At 36.3% G+C, this 22,336-nt stretch overlaps 1 protein-coding gene across 4 annotated transcripts in view; it reads left to right on the top strand.

Annotated features, from left to right (window-relative positions):
* Positions 1-22,336, top strand: part of LOC149080327 (bridging integrator 2-like) — a 428,403-nt gene that overhangs the window by 192,367 nt on the left and 213,700 nt on the right. For all 4 annotated transcript variants that reach the window (XM_089239465.1, XM_089239462.1, XM_089239463.1 and 1 more), the window contains one exon: positions 8,030-8,194. In XM_089239465.1, the coding sequence (XP_089095591.1) occupies positions 8,030-8,194 (165 nt within the window). The remainder of the gene's footprint in view (positions 1-8,029; positions 8,195-22,336) is intronic.

Genomic DNA, 22,336 nt, shown 5'->3' with positions numbered 1-22,336 from the left:
CCCCTCACGTTTGAAGGGAAAATAACTTTTATTACTGACTTTTGCACAGCCCTCAACATGATGGGTATTGAAAAGGGAGTTCAATCTATGGCCCTTTATACAAAGCTGGGCTGATTGTAACTTTCAACTGTTTTACATTTCCTTCTAATGGCAATAAAAGACCACCCAATCTTCTCCTGAAAATCCTGCATTTCTTTCAGATATTATCTTTATTGTTTATCTATTACGTGTTTCCATTTCCTAATGCACGGCCATAAAAATCGCCCCAGTTCCCAATTTTTTTTTTTTTTTGGTCCGTGGTGCCCTTTGTGAAAAGTATGAAAAAATTTACCATGGTGCCTCAATTCACAACATAAGCCTACCTAACAACTACAGTGCAGCTTGATTAATTTCAAAGCAATATACATTACATGTGAGGAAAATACATGTTTTAATAAATCGTCACACAATTAAATTAATAAATCTATTTGGTGAGACATATCGTATACACCCCTCCCAGCTTACTTAAGCGCAGAATAATGCCGTGGAGCATCGTTTTGGAACAAATATCCTGTTAAGCGCTATTCTTCACTTCAAACTTCTTCCTTTGTTTATAAACGGAATTGGGAAGGGGTTATTAATTTGGAATCTGGTTTCCAAACACAGCTATTAAAAAAAATCAAATTGGATTTTTAACAAAACTACCTCATTAGTTTCTTGAAAGAAAAGAGAGGAATTTAATTTTTGAGGCCCGGTATAACCACAACTTACGCACAGGGCCGCAATCAAGTGAGAGCAGGGGCGTTTGGCACCCTGGGCGATGGACAACTAAGGGCCCTGAGTCACACTTTTTTCTGTTAAAAATTATATTGAGTGGGGCGCTAAAATGAAACCTGGCCCCGGGCGACAGAGTTAACTTTCCTTCCTAGTTGCGGCCCTGCTTACGCACCAGATAATTCTGGGCCTGGGTGCCTGGAACTTCGGTCTATGAAACTCCAAAGGATGTTCAGCTGTGAATGTGTGGTATGTTATAATTTTTCTGTCCACGTACATGCCCTGATCCACTAAGAAAGTCTGGTAAGCCTGGAGACATACCAGGAGTCCTAAGTAATTTGCGATGCAAAAATGCATGATTTCCTAACGTGAGACATTTTTTTTCTAATTTGTTCTTGTGAGACGGGCAGAAAAACGGCGCCCAGCGCAAAATCCCTATATTCAAACAGGGCCTACAAATAATTATTTTTATTCTCATTCATTTTTAAAAAATATTTCTTAAGTCAATATTTAAAAAAGATACTGTGTTCACAATTGGATTGCGTAATTGGGAGAACTTTTTTCCAGATGGTCCAGCCTGTCTGGCCATTACCTCAAAAACAAAAAAAATCTCTCTCAAGAGGGAAAAAAACCCACAACTTTCTCGACTCCTTGCAACACAAGAAACCATTGAGGAGGGGGAAACTCTTTCTCGTTAGCAGAAAAATGGGGTGATGGAGGGATACGACTCCATTCTCTTTTATTTTTTCCATGAGTACAGGGACAACAAAAGAGGAAACAAACTGTCCAGTATCTCCAGGAGGGGCTTGAAGAAAAAACGAGTGTTGTGTAATCTTATCTTCACCGAAATTGGTATACAGTAGACGCTGGAATAGTTGAACACCCCCCCCCCCCCATGTGCACTGCTCAGATTCTTCTTTCTTTTTCCTCGCTGTTGGTTTCCATGTATATTTTGTACAATAATTCTTCTTTTTTAAATACCTTAAAGATTATTTTCCATTTATGTGAATCTAATTTTTCTACCTCATTTCGCCCCCCCCCCATTATTTTTCCAATTGCACCGGTCGCTTTGCCCTAAGACCGCCTCTGCTCACAGGGTTTCTTTTTCCCTTCACAAAGAAGCAGCAACAGTAGTGACACCATCATGTTAGTTGCAGGTGGTCCTATAATCCAATAAAAACACCAGCTGTCCCATAGAAGACAAAGACTAGTGTACTAGTAGTTACATTACCTCACAGACATTTTAATTTTCTTTCCCATAAGAATTAGCACATCTCACACCGTATATCACCCAGCCTTAATATTCAACAGTTTTTTTTTATACTTTCATGGTTAAGCCTAGTTAATCAAGGTTCTACTGTATAGCAGTAACAGATTTATGAAAAATAATCAGCTATATATAGGGTGATTATAATTAAAGTTTTGATTCCAAAACTATACAATAAGTACTGGTCAGAATGACTTGAAAATTTGCATGGGTACTCCTGAAGCAATGGAAATTTCTTTCATAAAAGAAAAAAAGTGCAAAATGTGTAAGTAGATGATGCTATACTTGGCCAGCAGTATAATCTATTTTGTGCAACCACATCATTTCGGCACTTCCACAGCATCAGTGTGTGGATAGAACATTTTCTATCAAGATGCACATTGCAATACCAGCAAAGCAGCTGCTGAAAACCCATTTTGACAATAACAGGATGGCATGACACCTGGCCGGCCGTCAGTTCACTTGACTGTAACCCTTGCAACTTCTGGCTGTGGGGGGTACCTCAAAATGTTATGAACAGTGGTCAGATTGCAAACTTTGGTGAATTGCAAGCTTCAGCGCATCACCTACATGTTAGAAGTTCCTCAGGAATAATAACGTGGGGGCGCGTTTGGTTTAATAAAGGTTAATTGCAAGTGCATCCACATCATGACCATGGCATACTCTGATCTGTTGTTGAACAAGAATTTTTGTGCTTTCACCTCATAGGCAGAACGCTGTGGACAACATATTTAACATTTCTTGAGTAAGTTATAGTTATTTGCTTGATTACTTCACTTTTTTGTGATGTTTTCGTGAATTATGTAATCGTGTAATGCTATAATTAAGTTATCATTTTGCCATGACTGGCTATCGTTTCCATTCTGTAAGAAATTTCCCACGTGTTGGATGTCATTAATTTTATATTTTTAAGTATTTTTTTCAACTTTACTTAATAAAATTCCATTTCTTCAGGAATATTCATGTCAATTTTCAAGTCATTCTGACAATCATTCTTTTTTTATAATGTTTTGAAATCAGAACCTTAATTATAATCACTCTGTATATCGTAAATCATCGCTAATTAATCTGCATTATTTATGCTTCATTAAATACATTATATTCACCTAATTTTTATTATAGTTTTTGCAAAATAGCTTCCTAATTAAGCATACTGAAATTAACTGGAGAAAACATCTGTATATATGATTAATAATAACATCAAAAGAATTTTTTCAAACATAAGTAATCTATTGAGTTAAGCAAAAAATAATTAAATTGCAAAAGCTGGTTTTTGTTAAAATGTAAGAAATATTTATTGATTGATTAATATGAGAATAGCATTAATTACATTAATTAACATTTTATTTTAATTGTTAGAAGTTTGAATGATTTTTCATAAATTTTATTGTTTTTAATGTAATACTATTTAAAACAAAAAACCGGGTTTTTTGGTTTTTTTTCAAAAAACACTTTTTTTACCAACCCTGGTTCCCAAAACATTGGTTCACAGAGTTATTTTGCACCTTGGTGAGCTACTGGGTAAAGGAGCATGATACATCTCATCAAATAGATTTATTACTTCAGTAGTGTGGCAGTTTATTAAAATGTTATTTTTCCGTATGATATTGTTTGATAATTTAAATGTTGCTAATGAATTGTTGGGGCCAGTCACGCCGATTTACTGGAGTAGCGTTGCTGAAGGTACCATCCTAAGAAATTGGAAGCTTGCTAATGTTGCGATATTTAAAAATGATAGTAGAAAGTTGGTGTCCAATTATTGTTCAGTGAGTTTGACGAGCTGTTTCTCAAAAATTTTGGTAATTATTATTAAAAGGCATTTGGGGGGGGGGGTGAAGTGAATAGACGAAAATATATATATTGTATTGTCAGATGATAAGCATGGGTTCAGGAAGGGGAAGTCATGTGTAACTAACCTGATGATCATGTGACTAAGACTTTGGGTAAGGCTAAAAATGTAGATGTTATTTACCTTGATTTCCAGAAGGCATTCTATCATGTTCAACATGGTAAACTTTTAAAGCATTTACACGAGATTAGGACAACTTGCTGAATTGAATAGAATCGTGGTTGTGAGAGATAGGTCACAACGGGTTATGGTGAACGGGCAATTCTCTGATCAGACAGGCGTCACAAGTGGAGTTCCTCAAGGAAGTGTCCTTGACCCATAACTTTTTATCGATAAACTCGATCAGGGTATCAATGGGATTGTTAGCAGATTTGCAGGTGACGTGAAGCTAATGAGGGTAGTCAGGAATCAAAGTGATGGGGAGTTGCTTCAGACCCACTTAAACAGGATTGGAACATGGGCAAATGAATGGAGCATGAAGTTTAGTGTAGACAAGTGCCTGGTCGCACATTTTGGTTCGAACAACCCACGTTTCTCTTACGAATTGAATGGTGTCACTATCCCGGATGCAACTAGGGTGACGAATTTGGGAATTCTCTCATTGACGGGTGGGCTTAGGTTTTCTGAACATTGTTCAGCTGTGATAAAAAAGCAAATAAAATGCTTGGGTTTATTTTAAAAAGGTGTCTTCACATTCTCCTAAAGTTATTCTTTTGCTCTTCTGAGGCTTAGTTCGCTGAGTATGCTGTAAGATTTTGGAGACCATACTTGCGGAGGGACATATACTCAGTTGAAGGGAGGCAGAGAAGAGTTACGCATATCCTCGTAGGCACACACGGCTTGAGTTATGAAGAGAGACTTCATTTTTGAATATGTTAACATTGGATGAACGCAGGTGTTGGGGAGATATGATCGAAGTGTTCAAAATTTTCAACAGTATGGATAGGATGGACCATGATTTATTAATTCGCCATCAATCAACTGCTTTTGCAAGGGAATACCAGTATCGTTTGGTAAGGGACAATTCTAGGTTATTGTGTCACAGGGAATTTTTCTCTAATATGGTTGTTAATAAATGGAATATCGTACCCTCGGGGTAGTATATTCTAACACAATTGAGTTGTTCAATAATAAATACGATAAAGATGTTTGGGTAAATCGAGAAGTTATCCATACTTCGAATAAGACAACCATAAACACATTTTATGGGCATTGTATAATATTTTATCATGTATATATATTGTTTAGTTTTTGTAATTGTATTTTTTATTTTAGAAATATATGACATACGTATTTGTTATGGGCATCTTTTTCTCATCCACCTCGTTGGGCATTTTGCCTGTTGTGTCCTTGTACTTGTATTTGAATCATTGTGTTGAACTTGATCAATCTAGCTGTACTCCAACTGTAAGGTAGGCTTATGTTGGGATTTGAGGCACTGTGTTAAACATTTTGATGCAGAAAGAGTGCCGCAAACAAAAAAAAAACTTCAGGAGAATTAGGGTTATTCTATGACCTTGTTTAGGAAATGGAAAGATAACATCTGATATAGAGAGAGAAATGCAAGATTTTTCAGGAGCACATTGGGTTGTCTTTTGTTGCATTAAAAGGAGGTACACAACAGTTGGAAATTACTGTAGTGGGGGAATGGTCAAAACACAGCAAGGGCCTGCTGGCCATTGACTAGAATTTATTATGTGATTAACATGATAACAAGTGTATAGTTAAGTTAGGTAATTGAGCAGAAGTATTCACATTTGACTATAATATATATGATTCAAGGTGAATGTGGCAGTAGCTGCAGATATGTTGATATGCAAATTAGTTGGGAGTGTTGCCAGATCGCAACACCCCTTCCCTTAGTGTGACAAATTCCTTCAACCACTTTAGACTATTTTTCTTTTGGGTCTTTCACTTGACACAGTCACTATCGGAGGGTCTGGAACCACACTGCTATTTTATTTTACTGCACACCATCTCCAGCCATATATTGCCATATGTCAATTTCCAACCAGCAGAGTTGGGTGGGAAAAGAAGGCTCTATCTATCAGTGGTTACCCCAGGCTCAACGTGCAGGGCTGTCTTAAGAGCATCATGGAGCCTCCAGGCCAAGTGATTTTTCTGAGGCCCTACCTAGCAAATTCTTGAAATATTCGACTACTCATTTTACTGAGGCCCCTCTTCTTTTTAGTCCCCCGGGCCATGCATTAAGATGGCACTGTCAACACGTAGAGAACTTGTTTCTTATGTTTTTGCCTGGATTTGAACCTTTGGACCTTGACGATAACCTTTATACTGGAAGATGAGCATCTTACCACTGCGCCACTTGGGCACGGGCATGGATCCACTGGATGGGGGAGCTGTCTTGACACTTTCTGCAAGTATGACAGATTCGGGAACATCAGCTGGAGGACCAGTACATTTTTTTATAGGCACTGTTGATTCTTCCGCTGGATTTCCATTTGAAGGTTCCATGGCAGATGCACGCTGCAACATCTGGTTTACATGTCACCTTACGAGATTGCAGTCCTCAGTAACTGCACGATGTGGCACAGGACCCATTGGTTCTGACACAGTTGCAGGAACCCACTTTGGACCATGTCTATAATTTTTCACCGACACAGGTTCACCTGCAACAAAGGCTGGCAAAAAACGATTTCCATTTTTCTTAGCAGTATCAATTTCCTGTTTGTCTTTCCTCTAGGAAGTCAGGTCTGGATGTAGGTTATCCAAGACAGTCTTTAGTTATGTTCCCATGAGCAACTCGAAAGGACTTGCACCCCAATGGATGTTATTAGTGTCACATGCTGTTGAAACAAGAAGCTTGCCAATCTTTTCTTTTAGGTTCCACTCATGATTTTAATCGAAGGGAATTTTTGAGGGTTTGCTCAGCTTGACCATTACTGGAAGGCTTTCTGGGAAAAATCAGCAATTGTCATATAGTATTTCCTGCACGAAAAGTGTATAATCTGAAGAAACAAACTGGCCTCCATTGTTAGAGACAATGACATCTGGAATACCATGAGTCACAAAGATCTCAAAGAACATCAATGGTTGCACCAGCTGATGTGGAATGCACATCCTTTCATATCCAGTATGCACAAACGTGCAGGTTGCTTTTTTTTCACTATAGATATTTTTTAATTTCAGACATTCAGCCCTGATTTCAAGGATTGTGTGTGATAGTGATATGATTGAAGTTAAGGCTATAGTTCCTGATGTTAAACAAAAAATATCTACAGGAGAAAAAACATTTCCCACCTTTGTACTGGGTCTGAAAGCAATAATTCCCAAATGAAGATAAGTTCGATAAATATGAAAAATTATACCTAAATGTTACTTTAATTTTACCACTTATCAATTTAGCCTGTAGCTGATTCATGCACTACACATATTTTGCCATAAAAATTAAATTTAAATAAGTGTGAAGTAGATAGATTCTTTGTGATGAGTATTCTTATCCTATGTAAATGTGTTTTGTTTTTTAAATGTTTCTAAATCTCTTAATTAAAAATGAGTATAACTTAGTTTTTATGCTTTTACAGTTACAGTTATCTCTTTCTAGGAAGAAAGTTTTATCTACTTCTTTGTCCCTTTGTAGCCAACCAGGAAGAAGTGGGGGCAGGAGTGGATCCAGTGGGGGTGGGGGGATGAGAGCGATCACTCCACAAAGAGCCTAATAATATGAGAGAACGTATTCCATTCGTGTATTTTATAGAACAGTAATGACTAGCAATAGATCGCCTCCTCTGACACATCACTCTGGATCTGTGCAGAGAGGGTGGGGGCTGCAGACTGTTGGCTTTGCACAGGGTGTCACTTGGTGTAAGACCTGCTTTGTTGCCCATCACTGGTATAAGCAAAAAGCAGATAGTGAGTAGTTAACCACATTTTTAAATACGAGGTGTGGTGACGTAACATGCCTTTATTACATTGACACCTACAAGGTATAAATGGGTGAATGTGAAGATGGATTTCATAAGTTGTATGAGTGCTGGCAAATGTGTGAATCGTTGCTCAAGGGAATTATTTTGAGGTGGTTGTGCGCCATATTTTAAGCTATTCAAGGTGAAGAATTAAGCTTATCCTCCCTGAAATTTAGCATCCTTGGACATGTTTTCTCTAGATTCACATAGTTTTTATTTTTTTTATATTTACAGCCGAATATCATTTCTAGCGTCAAATCTACAATGCCTTTTTATTGCTGAAGCAACATTCCATAATGAAGTATCTAAAATATTTGGTTATTTGAATGATGCTGTAGAAGCATTGGCTGCTGAAAATGAGAAAGGTGTTTATTCATCCAAGAAACTGATACAGCAAAGGTAATCATAATTTTAATGTGATCATGGTTCATTTAAGTCAATATTTGTTATTAGGAAGGAATATTTTAGAATTTCAGTAATTATCAAATGGAATGAATTTACTTATAAAAATTTAACCTGAATCAGTTAATAACTGTCCTTGGACTTCGCACTGTTAAAATACATGATTGCTACAACAATGCATCAGAAATATTAGTTCATACAACCAGTATATTTAATACATATATATGCTTATTACAGTAGAGGCTCAATAATTTGTCTCAAAATTCTGAGGTTTCAAATAATCCAAGTTTCTGGAATTTTTCAAAATTCCCTCTCAAGAGGTCTGGTTTTTTTTTTGCGCCAAGAACAGGTTTTGATTCAATTTTTCTACCAATGCAAGTAATTTCAGTTTGCAGAGGCCTTTTTGGTCCTTAGGCTGAGGTCTTCAAAGGACTCCTAGACCAGAATTTTTCACTGGCTGCTCTTCTGTAGTACATTATAGTGTGAAAAAATAACATTCCTATCAGCCTCAGTGCTTTAGCCCCTATTAGCTTGCCTTATTTATTTATTTGAATATGCCAAGCTTGAGAAAACAAGCTAATGACAGTAAGGTGTAAATGTAAATACAATGAAATCATATGAGATAAAACGAAAGTACACAGATATAAAATATAATAAATAAAAACAAACACACAAGTTAATAAAAAATAAGAAATGAAAAATTATGAAGATGTATAAAATCACCAGACCAATAAAAAAAAAAATAATAAAAACATTATCACAAAAATGAGAAACTTTGCCTGGTTTTAATTTATACAAAAATTGCCACGTTTTTAAGACAAATAAATTCAATTGGTCGGACGACCAGATGTAAACATCACCCCTCCACGACTGATTCGTGTGAATTCTGACCACGAGGTCCTGATGACGGCTCTCCATTGAAGAGAAGAACCGAAACGTGTCGACCATTCGACCAATTGAATTTATTTGTCTTAAAAACGTGGCAATTTTTGTATAAAATAAAAACATGTCTATTAGAATAACATAAAAATAAATAAATAAAAAACAAAATGGTTAACAAAATCACATAGGACAAGTCATTTACAGAAGAAAAAATCCCTCATCAAATGGAGAGAAGAAGCTCTTTGTGAATTTACCAATAGGTGTTGCAAATGTATCAAATTCCTCAGGTAAACTATTATATAAAATACAAAATCTGTTTTTTGCACAAGAAAGGTCAATCAAAGTCCTTAAGTTAGCTATATGAAATAATTTATTTGACCTGTTGTACTGTGTGGCCAAGAATCCTAGTTAAGACAATAGAAAAAATAGCAATCCATATTACCATTAACTACCAGAAAAATGTCAAAAAATGAAATTTCTTCTCTTTTTGGAGACTGGCAACTATAAAAGTTTGTTGGAGAAAAGTTGCTGAAATTGTAATATCATATGTTCTATAAATTTATTAAAATACAAATATCGCATAAATGCATTTTGTTTAATTTCAATATCATTGATATAAATTACTGTTATGAGGATTATAAATAACTGATGCATGTTCAAGGTTTGATCATATTATAGAATTGAAAACAACAATCATTTTATCTAAATTGTTGAAATCTTTGGTTATTCTTTTAAGCCAGCCAAGTTTGTGATATGAATTTAAGCAAATGTCATTAATATGATCATGAAATGTAAAATCAGAGCTATAAATTACACCCAGGTCAGTAGCAGAATATCTTCTCTGTAAAATATCAGTGCCAATGTTATAAGTTATACAGGGTGGGCACACACAAAAAGTCTGTAGAAACTTTAAAACAGCTGGTAGGTGGCGCTGGTATGAGTGACTGGTGGGAATATGCAAATGAGATGGTTATAAAAACTTGCACTCCTAATTCACAACCAGTTCACCATTGTAAACCTGGTGCACTATGTGGACCTGCTGCACTCTGCCGTTGCTGAATTTTTTACTCGCCTGCAATGTCTTATCCCCTGTGATGGTGGTCATGTGGAACACATACTGCTGTAATACTTTTTGAACACATACTGCTGTAGGACTTTTTGCCCACCCTGTATATATTATTGTTAGATATGATGTTTCATATGGGTGAAAGATATAACAAATGGAGTGGGTCTGATTAATCGGGTTGGTTAATCAATCAGTTGTTAATTGTAGTTTAAAATTTTAGTTGAGTCAATCTGATCAAAATTTGATTAAAATTTTTATTACAGGTTCACAATTTAACTCTATTTATTCAACTAAATTGATTGAATGTCATATAAATTATGTTCCTATTCATAACATTTCAAATAAGTGAGCATATGTAAAAATATTTGAATCAATATTTTGGTTAAATTCTTCACCATTGGATTCAATGAAAACTAGTAATGATTTAAGCTTCAAATTGAGTTTTATGGAAGTTTTGGAAGACAAGACCTAAATTTATTGTCTCCACTGTGAACAGTACTTTTTTTTTCTAGTAAACATCAGCTTCTTTACTCCGCCCCATACTACTATTTAAGAACAGTTTCAATGGGAGAAAAAAAAATGTATGGAAATCAGAAATTAGTTTCGAAATCACGGACTAACCTAAAATAACTGATTAAAAAAAATACAAAAAACTACCGAGTACAAGTCGAGAAACTCCAGAATATGAAAAGTATATTCAGCATATTAAATAGATTAAAGTGAGTGGCCTTCATTTCTTAATCTCTTTCTATATTTGCTTACATCCTTACATCTATTCAGTCAATAGATACGTGAAAATGAGTTGAACATATTTTTATAGCATCAATTAGTATTATATAGTTACTAGTACTATGTTTTCTAGCTGCAGATATATTTCTAATGAAATCGTGCTGATTTGGGGAGATGCAGGTATTAATTTTGATCATAGATTTTATAATATACAATAAATTCAAAAATTTTAGCTAAGGGTGACATGGAATGGCCACTATAATATATAACCAATACTCTATAATTTTCAATATAATGTTTATCAACTTTTTTAAGAATGGGAACGATTTCTTGCTTTCTTTCATTTATCTGGAAAAATCAAATTTTTTAACAGACATATTAGAAATTAATAAAAGTGGATACAGGGCTCCCACTCATCCTACTTTTTGGTGAAATGTCCTACTTTCTAGTTTTGTCCTGCTTTTTTTAATTTTTTTATTAAATCCTATCAACAAAATTCATGTAATTGATTTCAATTAAGCAGGGAATCATCTGTATGTTGCCAAATATTGCAAATTTTGTAGGTTGCAATTAATGATTCTGCCAAAGCAGAAATTGTATTGCTTTAAAGGTTATTTGGAGGGGGGTGTATGTGGTATATTAATTTTTCATTTGCTTAGTTTGAGTGTTCAATGAGTAGCCTAGTCATTAAAAACTTCTGTCTGGAGTGAAAAAATAATTTTGTATTTACTACTTCATGGTCTTGGACAGTAACTAACATTCATCATACAAAATTATATACATTTGGTATATAGGTGAAATAACAGTTTGCATTACAAAGCAGTTGGTTACATAGGTCTATTCTAGGTTTGGTGATTCTGATACTACCCAATAGTCTTCTGTACTTTTAATGCAGGAAGAGGCATAAACAATATTTACCATGCTCAGAAAAGAGCTAGCAATGAGTGCTTCATTTGCCAAAAACGATTGCACTGGTATTGAACATTAAAATGTAAGCAAATCACTTTAAGAAAAGGATGGATAATGCAGTAAAACCGTCCGGTTCACCTTGACTTATGGAAGAATAGATAAACTTTGCTTAATATAATACTCAGAAAAATTCACCAACGAAAAATGCAAATAAAGGAAATTACGAAAACTTCTTATGTATTTCAACATGCTATGAGTGTTGTCTTCAGAGGATAAACTCTCTCCCTGACCGAGGATCATGCTTGGATTGAGTACCAAACCTTAACTCTCCGTTGCTCAGTGGAACAAAAAATATACGACTGCTCACATCAAACGTCGTGATCAAAATGAAGCTGAGCATCTGCTTGTAGGTCTTCTCTACTGTCCTGATTGGCTGCTTGTGAAATGGAGCTATTTGATTGGTCTATTTGAATTTTCTTACAATTCTTGCTCATAATGAACTTTAGCCATGATCGGGGATGTTGATTTATTGTCGTCTACCAATATATTTTTGAAGGCTTGAATATATGTACCTTCATAGAAGTCTAAATCAGTCGTGTACTTTACTTTATGGAAAACTACTGCTTCCTGAAATTTGAATCAATGGCTCTCTTGCCGGCGATGGTGGATTTTTCACATTCTTGATTTTTAACACAACGAGTGTGCTCATTTAATCTAGTTTTTATGGGTCTCCTTGTCTGTCCGATATAACCCAGAGGACAATCACCGCATGGAATGTAATAAATGCCCCATTGTTTATTCTGTGGTATAGCATCTTTGGGGGATTTTTAAACTAAAGTTTTTAGTAGGTGCATTTATGGTAAATAGGTTAAACTTTTTGGGAATTGGTTTGATCTTGAGTGACACTGTTGGATCCTATGGTACAACTACACTTTCTTTAAGTGGTCGCTTTGTGATATTTTCTAAAGTAGTTCCTCTTGTAGGTCTCATGAATTTTCTATTCATTTTGTCAATGATTTTAGTGTTAAACCCTCTGTCTTTAGCAATCGCTCTTATGGTTTCTAGTTCACAGTCTAGTGTGTTCCGATCTGAGTAGGTGTTAAATGCTCTGTGCATAATGATCTCATATGTGCAAAATGCAGAGAGTTTCTGTTGCATGGGATGAGACGATCTAGAATGAGGTGGTAGTGAGATCGAGAAAGGTTTGTGATATACAGAAGTTCGGAAATGTGATTTCTGTTTAGTCACTAATACATCCAAGAAAGAAAGTTCATTGTTTGTTTCAAAATCAGCTGTAAACTGAACGTGAGGGTCTATGTCATTCATAATGAGTAATAATTGTTCTAAATCACCTTTGGAACCATCCCAAAGTATGAACGTATCGTCCACATATCTTCGATAAAATAAGAATGGCACGACGTTCAATACTCTCAAACTTATCCATATATAAATGGCCATCTCCCCAATTTTGTGAGAGTTTATCCTCTGAAGACGACACCCATAGCATGTCAAAATGCATAAGGAATTTTCGTAATTTCCTTTATTTGCCTTTTTCGTTGGTGAATTTTTCAGATCACCTTGACTTATTTGCATTGGACCTTGTAATTTATAAATTTTGCACTGTGCTATGAAAACTGGTCTTGAAAGAGTGTCATTCTTAAAAAACGTACATCTTCATAATTTGCTGTGCATTGTCAAATAGTTCACAGACTCTGCACTTTGAAAGACTTCAACAAAAGAATGTAATACAGTGAAACCTATATAAAATGGAAGGTCAAGAGACTGAAATTATTTTCTATTTCAGACAGGTTTCCATTTTATCGAGGTGCACATAAAAATATATTCAGGGATTTATTTCTATCGTTTACAAAAATCAAGTTTTGAGAACATTACCCTAACTTCTATAAACCAACGAGTGTTAAACAGAGACATGCATATTATGTTTTTCATGTTTGCTGTCTCAAATAACTCTACATTTGAAATGTCATATTTAATGCGCTTTAAACTTCAATATAAAATGTTCTCCTGAATAGGAATAGAATGAACACTTTTGTCAAACATGAAAGTTTTTTAATTCAATGAAACTTTTCGATATATCAATATTCTGCAGACTAAGAAAAAATATTGTTGTAGATTACCGTTATATCGAGTGACAAAATTATCATTACGTGTAATCAAATTTATGCTTTTGTTTTCATCTTTTTTACATCAACATTATTAATACCATCAGAAAATGCGCTTTTATGTATTTATTCACTGTGTAACAAACCTTAATTGGGTTATATGCCTGGTTCGAATTATCCAGTTAAAGCAGACAACAAGCAGAAAATAAACAAACAAGTTTTGTTTTGTATTGCTTCAATTGCTTTATTACACCTAGATTTATTTTGTAAATTTACATTAACAGGCTAACCTTCAATTTTTCATTAATAACAATTTTACATTTAAGTTTTGTCTTTCAGTTCAGAAATTTGAATTTAGTAGATATGGTTCGCTCTCACCGTGGGAAGTCCATGTTCTGCTGAACATCACCTTCCGGTCACAGACCAGGGTAGACATGATGCAGATCCATCCAAGTTAGTACTGCTAATTGAAGAACAAAGTTCCGGAGTTTATAGCAAATCACAGGCAGCCAGCACCAGGCGAAGGTCTCCCAGAGATTAGAGATGAAAGTCCTTGGAAATTAGTAAATTGGTGTAGGTCGACTCCTTCACCAATAATCCATTCAGGGTTTCATCATCCAGAGCAGGCCGATAATGAGCTGATTGATGCCGTAAAACTCGTAAAAGTTGTTAGACTTTCATTACGAAACCTTTCGTGATAAAACTGATTTCACCGAACCAGCCGGGAAATACAGAACAAGAGTTATTCAAGTTATAACATGACTTTTTTTAGTTTAATGACCTCAACTGATCGTTCTGAGCTAACAAACACGAAGTTATTGGAGTTAAAATGCAATTAGTGAAAACAAAAGGGGCGTATTTATACAACTCAAACTGGTATTAATTTGGGACCATTCATCCACCAGCAACACTCCGTCTCTCTATAAAAATTCTAACATCGCACAGAAAATAATTTGCATACAAAAACAAGTTTCAAGATTCTAAATGGCAACACAAAATGTAATCGGACAAACTGGCCAGGCTCTATGATCACACCTTTCATATTAAACACATTAAACAAAAAAAAAACATACAAGATATACAGAAGACTGGATGTTGTGAAGATATTTATTATTAGAGATGTTAATTTTTTTTTAAGGAAGGAAAAAACTCATCTCTGCCTCTATATACGCCATATATACGCTCTAGCGAAGGAAAATCTCTATCTCCTCTGTAGCTTAGTGGTCAGAGCACTTGTCCGGCAATCGAGGGACCCAGGTTCGACTCCTGGTAGAGGCAGAGATGAGTTTTTTCCTTCCTTAAAAAAAAAAAATTAACATCTCTAATAATAAATATCTTCACAACATCCAGTCTTCTGTATATCTTGTATTAACAAGTGGAGAGCGACATTCATGTCATAAAAAAAAAACATAACAAAATAACTATTCCGGCAGAAATCTGCAGCCAACTGCCGAAACAGATAAGTAAAAAATATAATAACAATTCAATGAGACCATGTGACATCTACCCCGGGAGAATCCCCACACAAAATAATAATTAATGTTATGTTACATGAGAAATAAATTTTGGTGGGACATCAGCCGCCCGACCTTGGTTCCGTCCTCGTCAAACGACCACATGACCCCACCCTATGGCCATAGGACTAAGCGGTCTCCCTTGCTTATTACTCTCCCAAAATTATCAATTTTTTCCAAGAAATAGGAGTGTTTTTAAAAAAGTCACCATTTCCATTTTAAATGAAATGCTAAACAAACTTTTACTAAATTTTGAGTAGTAAATCTGCTTCCTCTCAAGCCCAACCCCCAGAACCAGTTCAGATATATAATAAGCATTTATTGTTTTTGCAAGAAGTAAAAGAGTTCATCTAACAAAAGGGGGAAAAGAACGATTAATTTTTCTTCCCATCCAAAGATCAAAAACTTGTACTTGGCCAAAAATTCTTTCTATTTTAGCAGGTTTTGTACCTACAGACTAAATATTCCTTCCATTTCCACATTAGGCAGTTTCCATCTTAAAGAGGTTTCCTATGATTGAAAAGGCATTAATTATTCACAAGACTATATATTTGTTCCGTTTAAGACAGGTTTTCGTCTCGTACATCGTACAGTGTCCATCTTGGACAGGTTTCACTATATATATATTGTGAGGAAAGACAGAAAAGAATTACCTGTTGTTTCTAGTACACGGTTTTAGCCGAAAATTGTTTTCATAACCAAGCCATATCTGTCATTTTGCTTTGGCTCGAGTCAAACATATCAAAAATTGGTATGTACCTACCATAGTGAAGTACATATCAAAAATTGTATTAGTGTAGAAGTAAAGCATATTTGAACAGCCTCATTGACATTAGTACACAAATGTAAAAAATTTCAATCAAAGCAAGGAAAATGTTATGCAAGGAATAAAGGCAGCTTTTTTAAAATTATAATTAAAATCCTTAACTTTTGTGGTAGGATGACACTTGACAGAAGTTTTTCTAAAGATCATTGAAACTACTTCTCCATTCAATTGTACTATTCACAATAATGCGGAAGCTACAAGTTGGTGAACAATAAACGCAATACATATAAAATTTTATCACCATTGCAAAAATTCTTAACTCAAGTAATCTCCAAGTTACCATCAAGAGCAATAGAACTAACTCAAAATTTATTTTTTGCTGAGATAAGGGGTTATTCAAGTATTAGGTCAGTGGATTTTTAGCCATTTTTGCCCCGACCCCTGTCAGCAAAACTCTGACCCGTCCTTGTCAGCTCTGCCCCCTATTTAAGCTGGTCCGTATGTATGTTTTTGCCGCCTTTGGGCTATACAAATTTTGCCGCCCCCTCCCATTTCAGTCTAACTTCTTACCCCTCTCATGCCATTACTAATAAATCGTAAACAAAGACAAAAAGCAGTACTGTATATTGTTGCGCCTAAATTTTAATTTTCTGTCCTGTATTCGTATCCTATTCCGATTCATAATGATTGATATATAACAAGGGGTGCTCGTCCTCCGGTCGCAAGCCTTATGTGTCCCACCAAGGGGTTCCTGAAGAAAGTTATCAATACACACAACGCAATAGCTACACCAGTTTCTTGCTTATGAGGGGAAAACCATATCGCCGCCTATCTGGCCTGTGAACTTGAAAGGTTTGTGCACCCCTGCTATATAACAACATGGGCCATGACCTCCATAGACAGGGTTCGCACATCCTTACAAACTCCTTAAAAACTCCTAACTTTTCATTTCCCTCTGGAAGGGCCCTTATAACTCCTTACTTTTTGCAGCCACGCCTGAAAAAGTCTTTTTTTTTTTTTTCTCTGAAGGGATGATCTTTCTTAGAATAGGCATTCCCCATGGTGATGAATAGCATTGCATAGAAAAATAAGAGGAAGCTTCCCCCGAATATAAAGAGGAAGAAAAGAGAAAAAAAAACGCGCTCCCCCTTTATAATAGGAAATGTGAAAGCAGGGGATGGGATTGGAACATCCAATGGTTGTGCATACCTGCCAACCATTACGATTTTGTCGTATTTAGTAAATTAATACGATTATACGATTTTGCTTCTAAAAATGTGATTTTTTACCGAATAGCTAGTTTTGACGTGTTTTCCTGCCTATGTCGCAAACTGGTCAGCGTTGGAAATCGATGGTCCGTAGAACGACATCACTCCGCTGAACCAGTAGCCGAAAATTTCCCCATGCCCAGTGGTGAGAAAGTTTTTTCAAGTTTTTACTTATGCGGCGAAACGATGTCTCGAACCTCCTATATTACGCAGTATACTGAGTGCAGACCTCGCAGCTTTCCTATTTATCCCACTATTTTCCTACTTTCGCCGCAATCGTCTTTTTTTTTACCGCAATTCTCTCCTACTGTTCCTATTTTATCCCTCCTTCCTATTTGCTTACAGCCAATATCTCACTACGAAAATTCCGAGAAACCGCAAAATGTCACTGCTTTCTGCAGTTTTTTTGACGTGTTTTATTCACATTACAACTCGCTACTGAAAAAGAAGAAAGGAAAAAAAAAAATTTGAGTTAAGGGACGACGAAAAGCGTATCTTTTCGCCGCCGCGCCTTAAAATGCTAAAAACTGAAGTCCAGTGGGGAAAGCAAATCTGTTTCACAGATTGGTTGCCGTAAATAAAAAGGCAAAAAAAAAAAAAAAAAGAGGAACAGGCTCTATCCACACACAAGAGATTCCATGAGAGAGAAAATTGGTTTATCTCTCCTGGGATCTGAAACCAGGTTTTCCTAGGAGTAGGCTTTTTGCGCCGCGTGAACCTAACTGGCTCATTTCGTGTCGACAGAAATGAGTTACATAATGGCGTTACGCATTTGCATTTTCCAAGCGGGGCGCATCGGCTCAGGATGGCTATATAGTATATGACCCTGGCGTCATCTACTCTATCGGCTGCATGCTCCGGTTTAAAGGGAAGAGACACAACACGAAAATGAAGGGAAGATCGCTGAAATGCGCGGCACACGACGCTTAACTCCTCTAGAAGCAGTCTGCCAATCACGCCCGATGTAAAGCGCTGTCGTGAGCCGTATTGTGCTCTGTAGGAAAACAGTCGTACTGCTTTTCATATTGATGAATAGACGGCGTGTTGCGCTGGGTGATTCACGTTGCGCTCGGCATAGAAAACCTGCTAGTAAAACCCGGCTTTTAAAAGTGACAGCCCGAGCCACGTCTGGTTTTGCAGGAGGGGGGAGGGGGGAGGACGAGCCGATCAGCCGCTATAGCTGAACCCATTTTTTTTAACCTTTTAACCTTCAGAAAATAACTTTCAGGTATCTTTATGTTAAGGGTCATTCAAGTATTACGTCAGCATGGATGGGGGATTTTCGATTTGCTGACTTGATGACGTGGAGGGGGGGGGGGGTTGGATGATTCTTACGTCATCAACCACCCTTTATAAAAAATATGAAATATTCTTTATGGCGTCTTACTCGGTGCGCGAAAAACGAGTAAAACTTTTCACTAGTTTGTGGGCACCTGAACTAACATTCTTCCTATTGAGTCCCCTACAGAGCCACTCTAGTGATCTTCAAATACTTAGCGGATCCAAATGCTCTGGAGCTGTGCCGCGCATCATATAAGTGATCCGTGATTATGCTGCAGATTATTGCATTTTTAATTGGGTTGCTGTATTTTTGAAATATGACATCCATATTTTTATGGGCATCTTTTTCTTAGCCACCTCGTTGGACATTTTGCCTGTTGTGGCGTTGTATTTGTATCTCTCTCTGGCAGAAGTGGCCACCGCTCAAGCAAGATAAAAACAAAATTTATTGCAAACTCAGTACATCACTTCCAATTTCTTTAAATCATTTTAATACTATCTACTACTGCAACTCTCTCTCTTCTTTCTTACTGCACTTCTCAATACCTAATCTTGATCATAATGCTCTGTTACTGTTCAAATTTGTGTTCTCTTGAAGAAAAATCTTTGTCAGCTGTGGTTTTTATTTTGAATAATTGGAGGGGGAATGAATATCACTTTTAGAATTTTTATAATTTATGTGATGCTGTTATGAGTTATATTTTTGACTAACACTTGAAGGTTTTAGAACACTTTGGTGATGACAGAAAGCATGTACGTGGATTGATTATTTTATGAATTCTTATGATGTCGGGTAACAAATCAAAACTTGTAATTTTTGAACCACTTCTACATCTATATTTTTGAGAAGAGGGAAAGTTTGTTTGCAAATTAAAAATAAATTTGCATATGTGCCCCGCCCATTTTTTTTTTGCTGTAAAACTTGTAAGTTACGAAGTTTGCCACGACTCCTTAAAAACTGCTTGAAACTCCTTAAAAACTCCTTACTTTTCATTTTGAAAATTTTGTATGAACCCTGAAAGAGCCCTAGAAGAGCTAACATAAGGGGTTTTGAGGGCATTAAATAGAAAAATGTCGTGGAAGTTTTATTTATACAATTGTAAGTAGCTCTACCGAAAATTAGATCATAAATTATTTTTACTATTTTTACTTTTCGTCATTAACATCCAGTGCATTCCCTCAGCATGTATCGATCCTTCACGTTTACCAAAATACTGATGTACTCGTACATTTAATAAAATGATTAAGAGTTTACTGTAGCTGACTGACAGCAAGAGTTACTGTCAGTTTGGTACCTTCTGAAACACTAGGTTACTGCCCTTTGCCTCTTTATTAGTCCCAATTCATAGAAAAATATTGCATTACACGAAATATATATAACTTATATACATTTTTTTTTCAAGATTAAGACTAGGCAAAAAATTAGCAAGTGTTTTATAGGCCAATAGGACTCACATTATTTATACTACAAATTACCATAGGCAAAAACTTATATAGGGTCCATGGGTCAGAAGCCTCCCTTCCTCCCCCTAATATACAGTCGAATCCTGTTATAACAAACTCCAAGGGACACGAGAATTCACTGTTAAAAAGAAATTTCGTTATAAAGGAATTCCAGGTCTCTCATTGTTCCTATGCAAACTTATCTGGGTGATTAGAAAAGTGTTCATTAAAACAAGATTTTTGCTATAACGGTATTCGTTAAAACAAGATTTTTGTTATAACGGTATTCGTTAAAACGAAATTCGACTGTAGTAGATTGCAGAGAAAACATGAATTGTTGTCCCTGTATTAATACCAGGATATGAGTCAACTTCATGTAGCTTTGCACCCAAAATAAAACTAAAATGCAATAAATATTCCTTTTTTACTTTAATTTCTTAAATGAGCTCTATCTCAATTTTTTTTTCATTTTATCGATGTATCGTATAAAAAAAATATGCGTGTTATATATATACACCTTATTGAATACAAGTATTACAAATTATCTAAGATTGAATTGTGGTGATCGTTCATAAATTATCATTAAAGAAAACTCTCACAACATACAAAATGTGTGAACTTACGAGAAATGAATAGCTGTATTTGATATTTGCTTTGTCAGGAAAATGTATAATGAAGAGGAGCTTTTTTTCCATTTTTCTTGTTGGTAATCCTGCGTTTATAACTGAATGTAGTTTTGTATACAATTCTCACACACACATAAAAATGTGGGTTCTGCAACTCCACGTTTGTTCTTTTTTTTTCCCTTGTTTTCTGGGAAACGTCACATGAGCAGAGCTGTCCTTATAGGATCAGTGAACGGAATCGCATGACCCCGCTTACCATTCTGTACCATGATTTCTTTATATTCCAATTAGTGACTGCAAACGGATATTGTTCTGGATTGACCAGCTTCATCCCATTTCGGTTCCTAAACAAGTGTTTAAAAAAATTGTATTGTAATCAAATTCATCCATTCGATTTATAGCCAGTCAACACTGTTTCTATTCCCCCCCCCCCAGCCTGTTTCCCCAGATGGTCAACCTTAGCCCAAAAACTCAACAAAGCCCAGACCAGCACCAATAAAAGCGTCTTTGTTGCAGAAGATTCTTTTTCATATGATGGGTGTCGTTAAAATCAGTAGAATGTTCTGTCATTTTACTTTCAAAGAGAGCCAAAATTGAGCTGTTGAAAGGTTCTTTGTGGTCAGCTGGGAAGGGGGCAGCAGCTTCCAGTCACAGAAAGATCCCTCTTACTTTTTTTTCTTCCTCACCACTGCACCAACCTCTCCATAGATAGCCCTCCAAAGAAGATAACCCCCTCTTTCTAGGGCAGGTGTTCTTAACCTAGGGGTCGCGACCCAAACTTGGGTTGCCAGGCTCCCAAGATGGGTCATTGTCCAAATCCATTAACAACCAAGGACTCTGAGCTATGAGGTCCCGACTGAAACGTAATTTGCAGGGGTGTCCCTGAGAGGGGTCGTACGAATCCACTAAGCCAGGGACTCGAGCTATGGGTCACAACCCAGACTTGATTGGCAGGAGTTTCTGAGGTGATCAAAAACCCACTAACAGATAGGGGATCTTGAGTGGTAGATCACTACCAGGACTTGCTTGCCAGGGGCTTCCGAGGTGGGTCGAACAAATTCACTTACAGCCAGGGATTCTTGAGCTATGAGTGATGTCCGTAAGTTGTTGTGTAGGGACTTGCAAGATGTGTTGTACAAATCCACTAACAGCCAGGGGCTCTTGAGATTATGGATGACGACCCAAATGTGATTTGCAGGGGCTTTCGTGATGAGTCGGTACAAATCCACGTACAGTCCTGTTATAAATGCACTTATTGCGCCTCTTTTTTCACTAATTTTGAAAAACAAAGTCACAAGGGTCGTGAAGCTGATCTTGTTGCTGATTTTAGGTCGCGGCTGAAAAGGTCAAGAACCCCTGTTCTTCTAGGGGATGTCGACGGAACTCTTGTCTTTTTTCCTACACCTTCAGTAATCTAAAATGAGTGCTGCTTTGCTGGATGCCTACTTACCCTCCCACCTCTACTTGTGACAATACTATTTGGGAAGGCGGTGAATAACAATGTAAATAGAAAGGTTAGACAAGAATATATT

Source organism: Pholcus phalangioides, unplaced genomic scaffold, assembly GCF_987345545.1.
Source record: "Pholcus phalangioides strain wild (caught in Gottingen) unplaced genomic scaffold, Ppha-v1.0 ptg000011l_1, whole genome shotgun sequence".
Taxonomy (NCBI): Eukaryota; Metazoa; Arthropoda; class Arachnida; order Araneae; family Pholcidae; genus Pholcus; species Pholcus phalangioides.
Note: the sequence above shows the minus strand (reverse complement) of the source record. Positions and strands in the feature narration are given on the sequence as shown.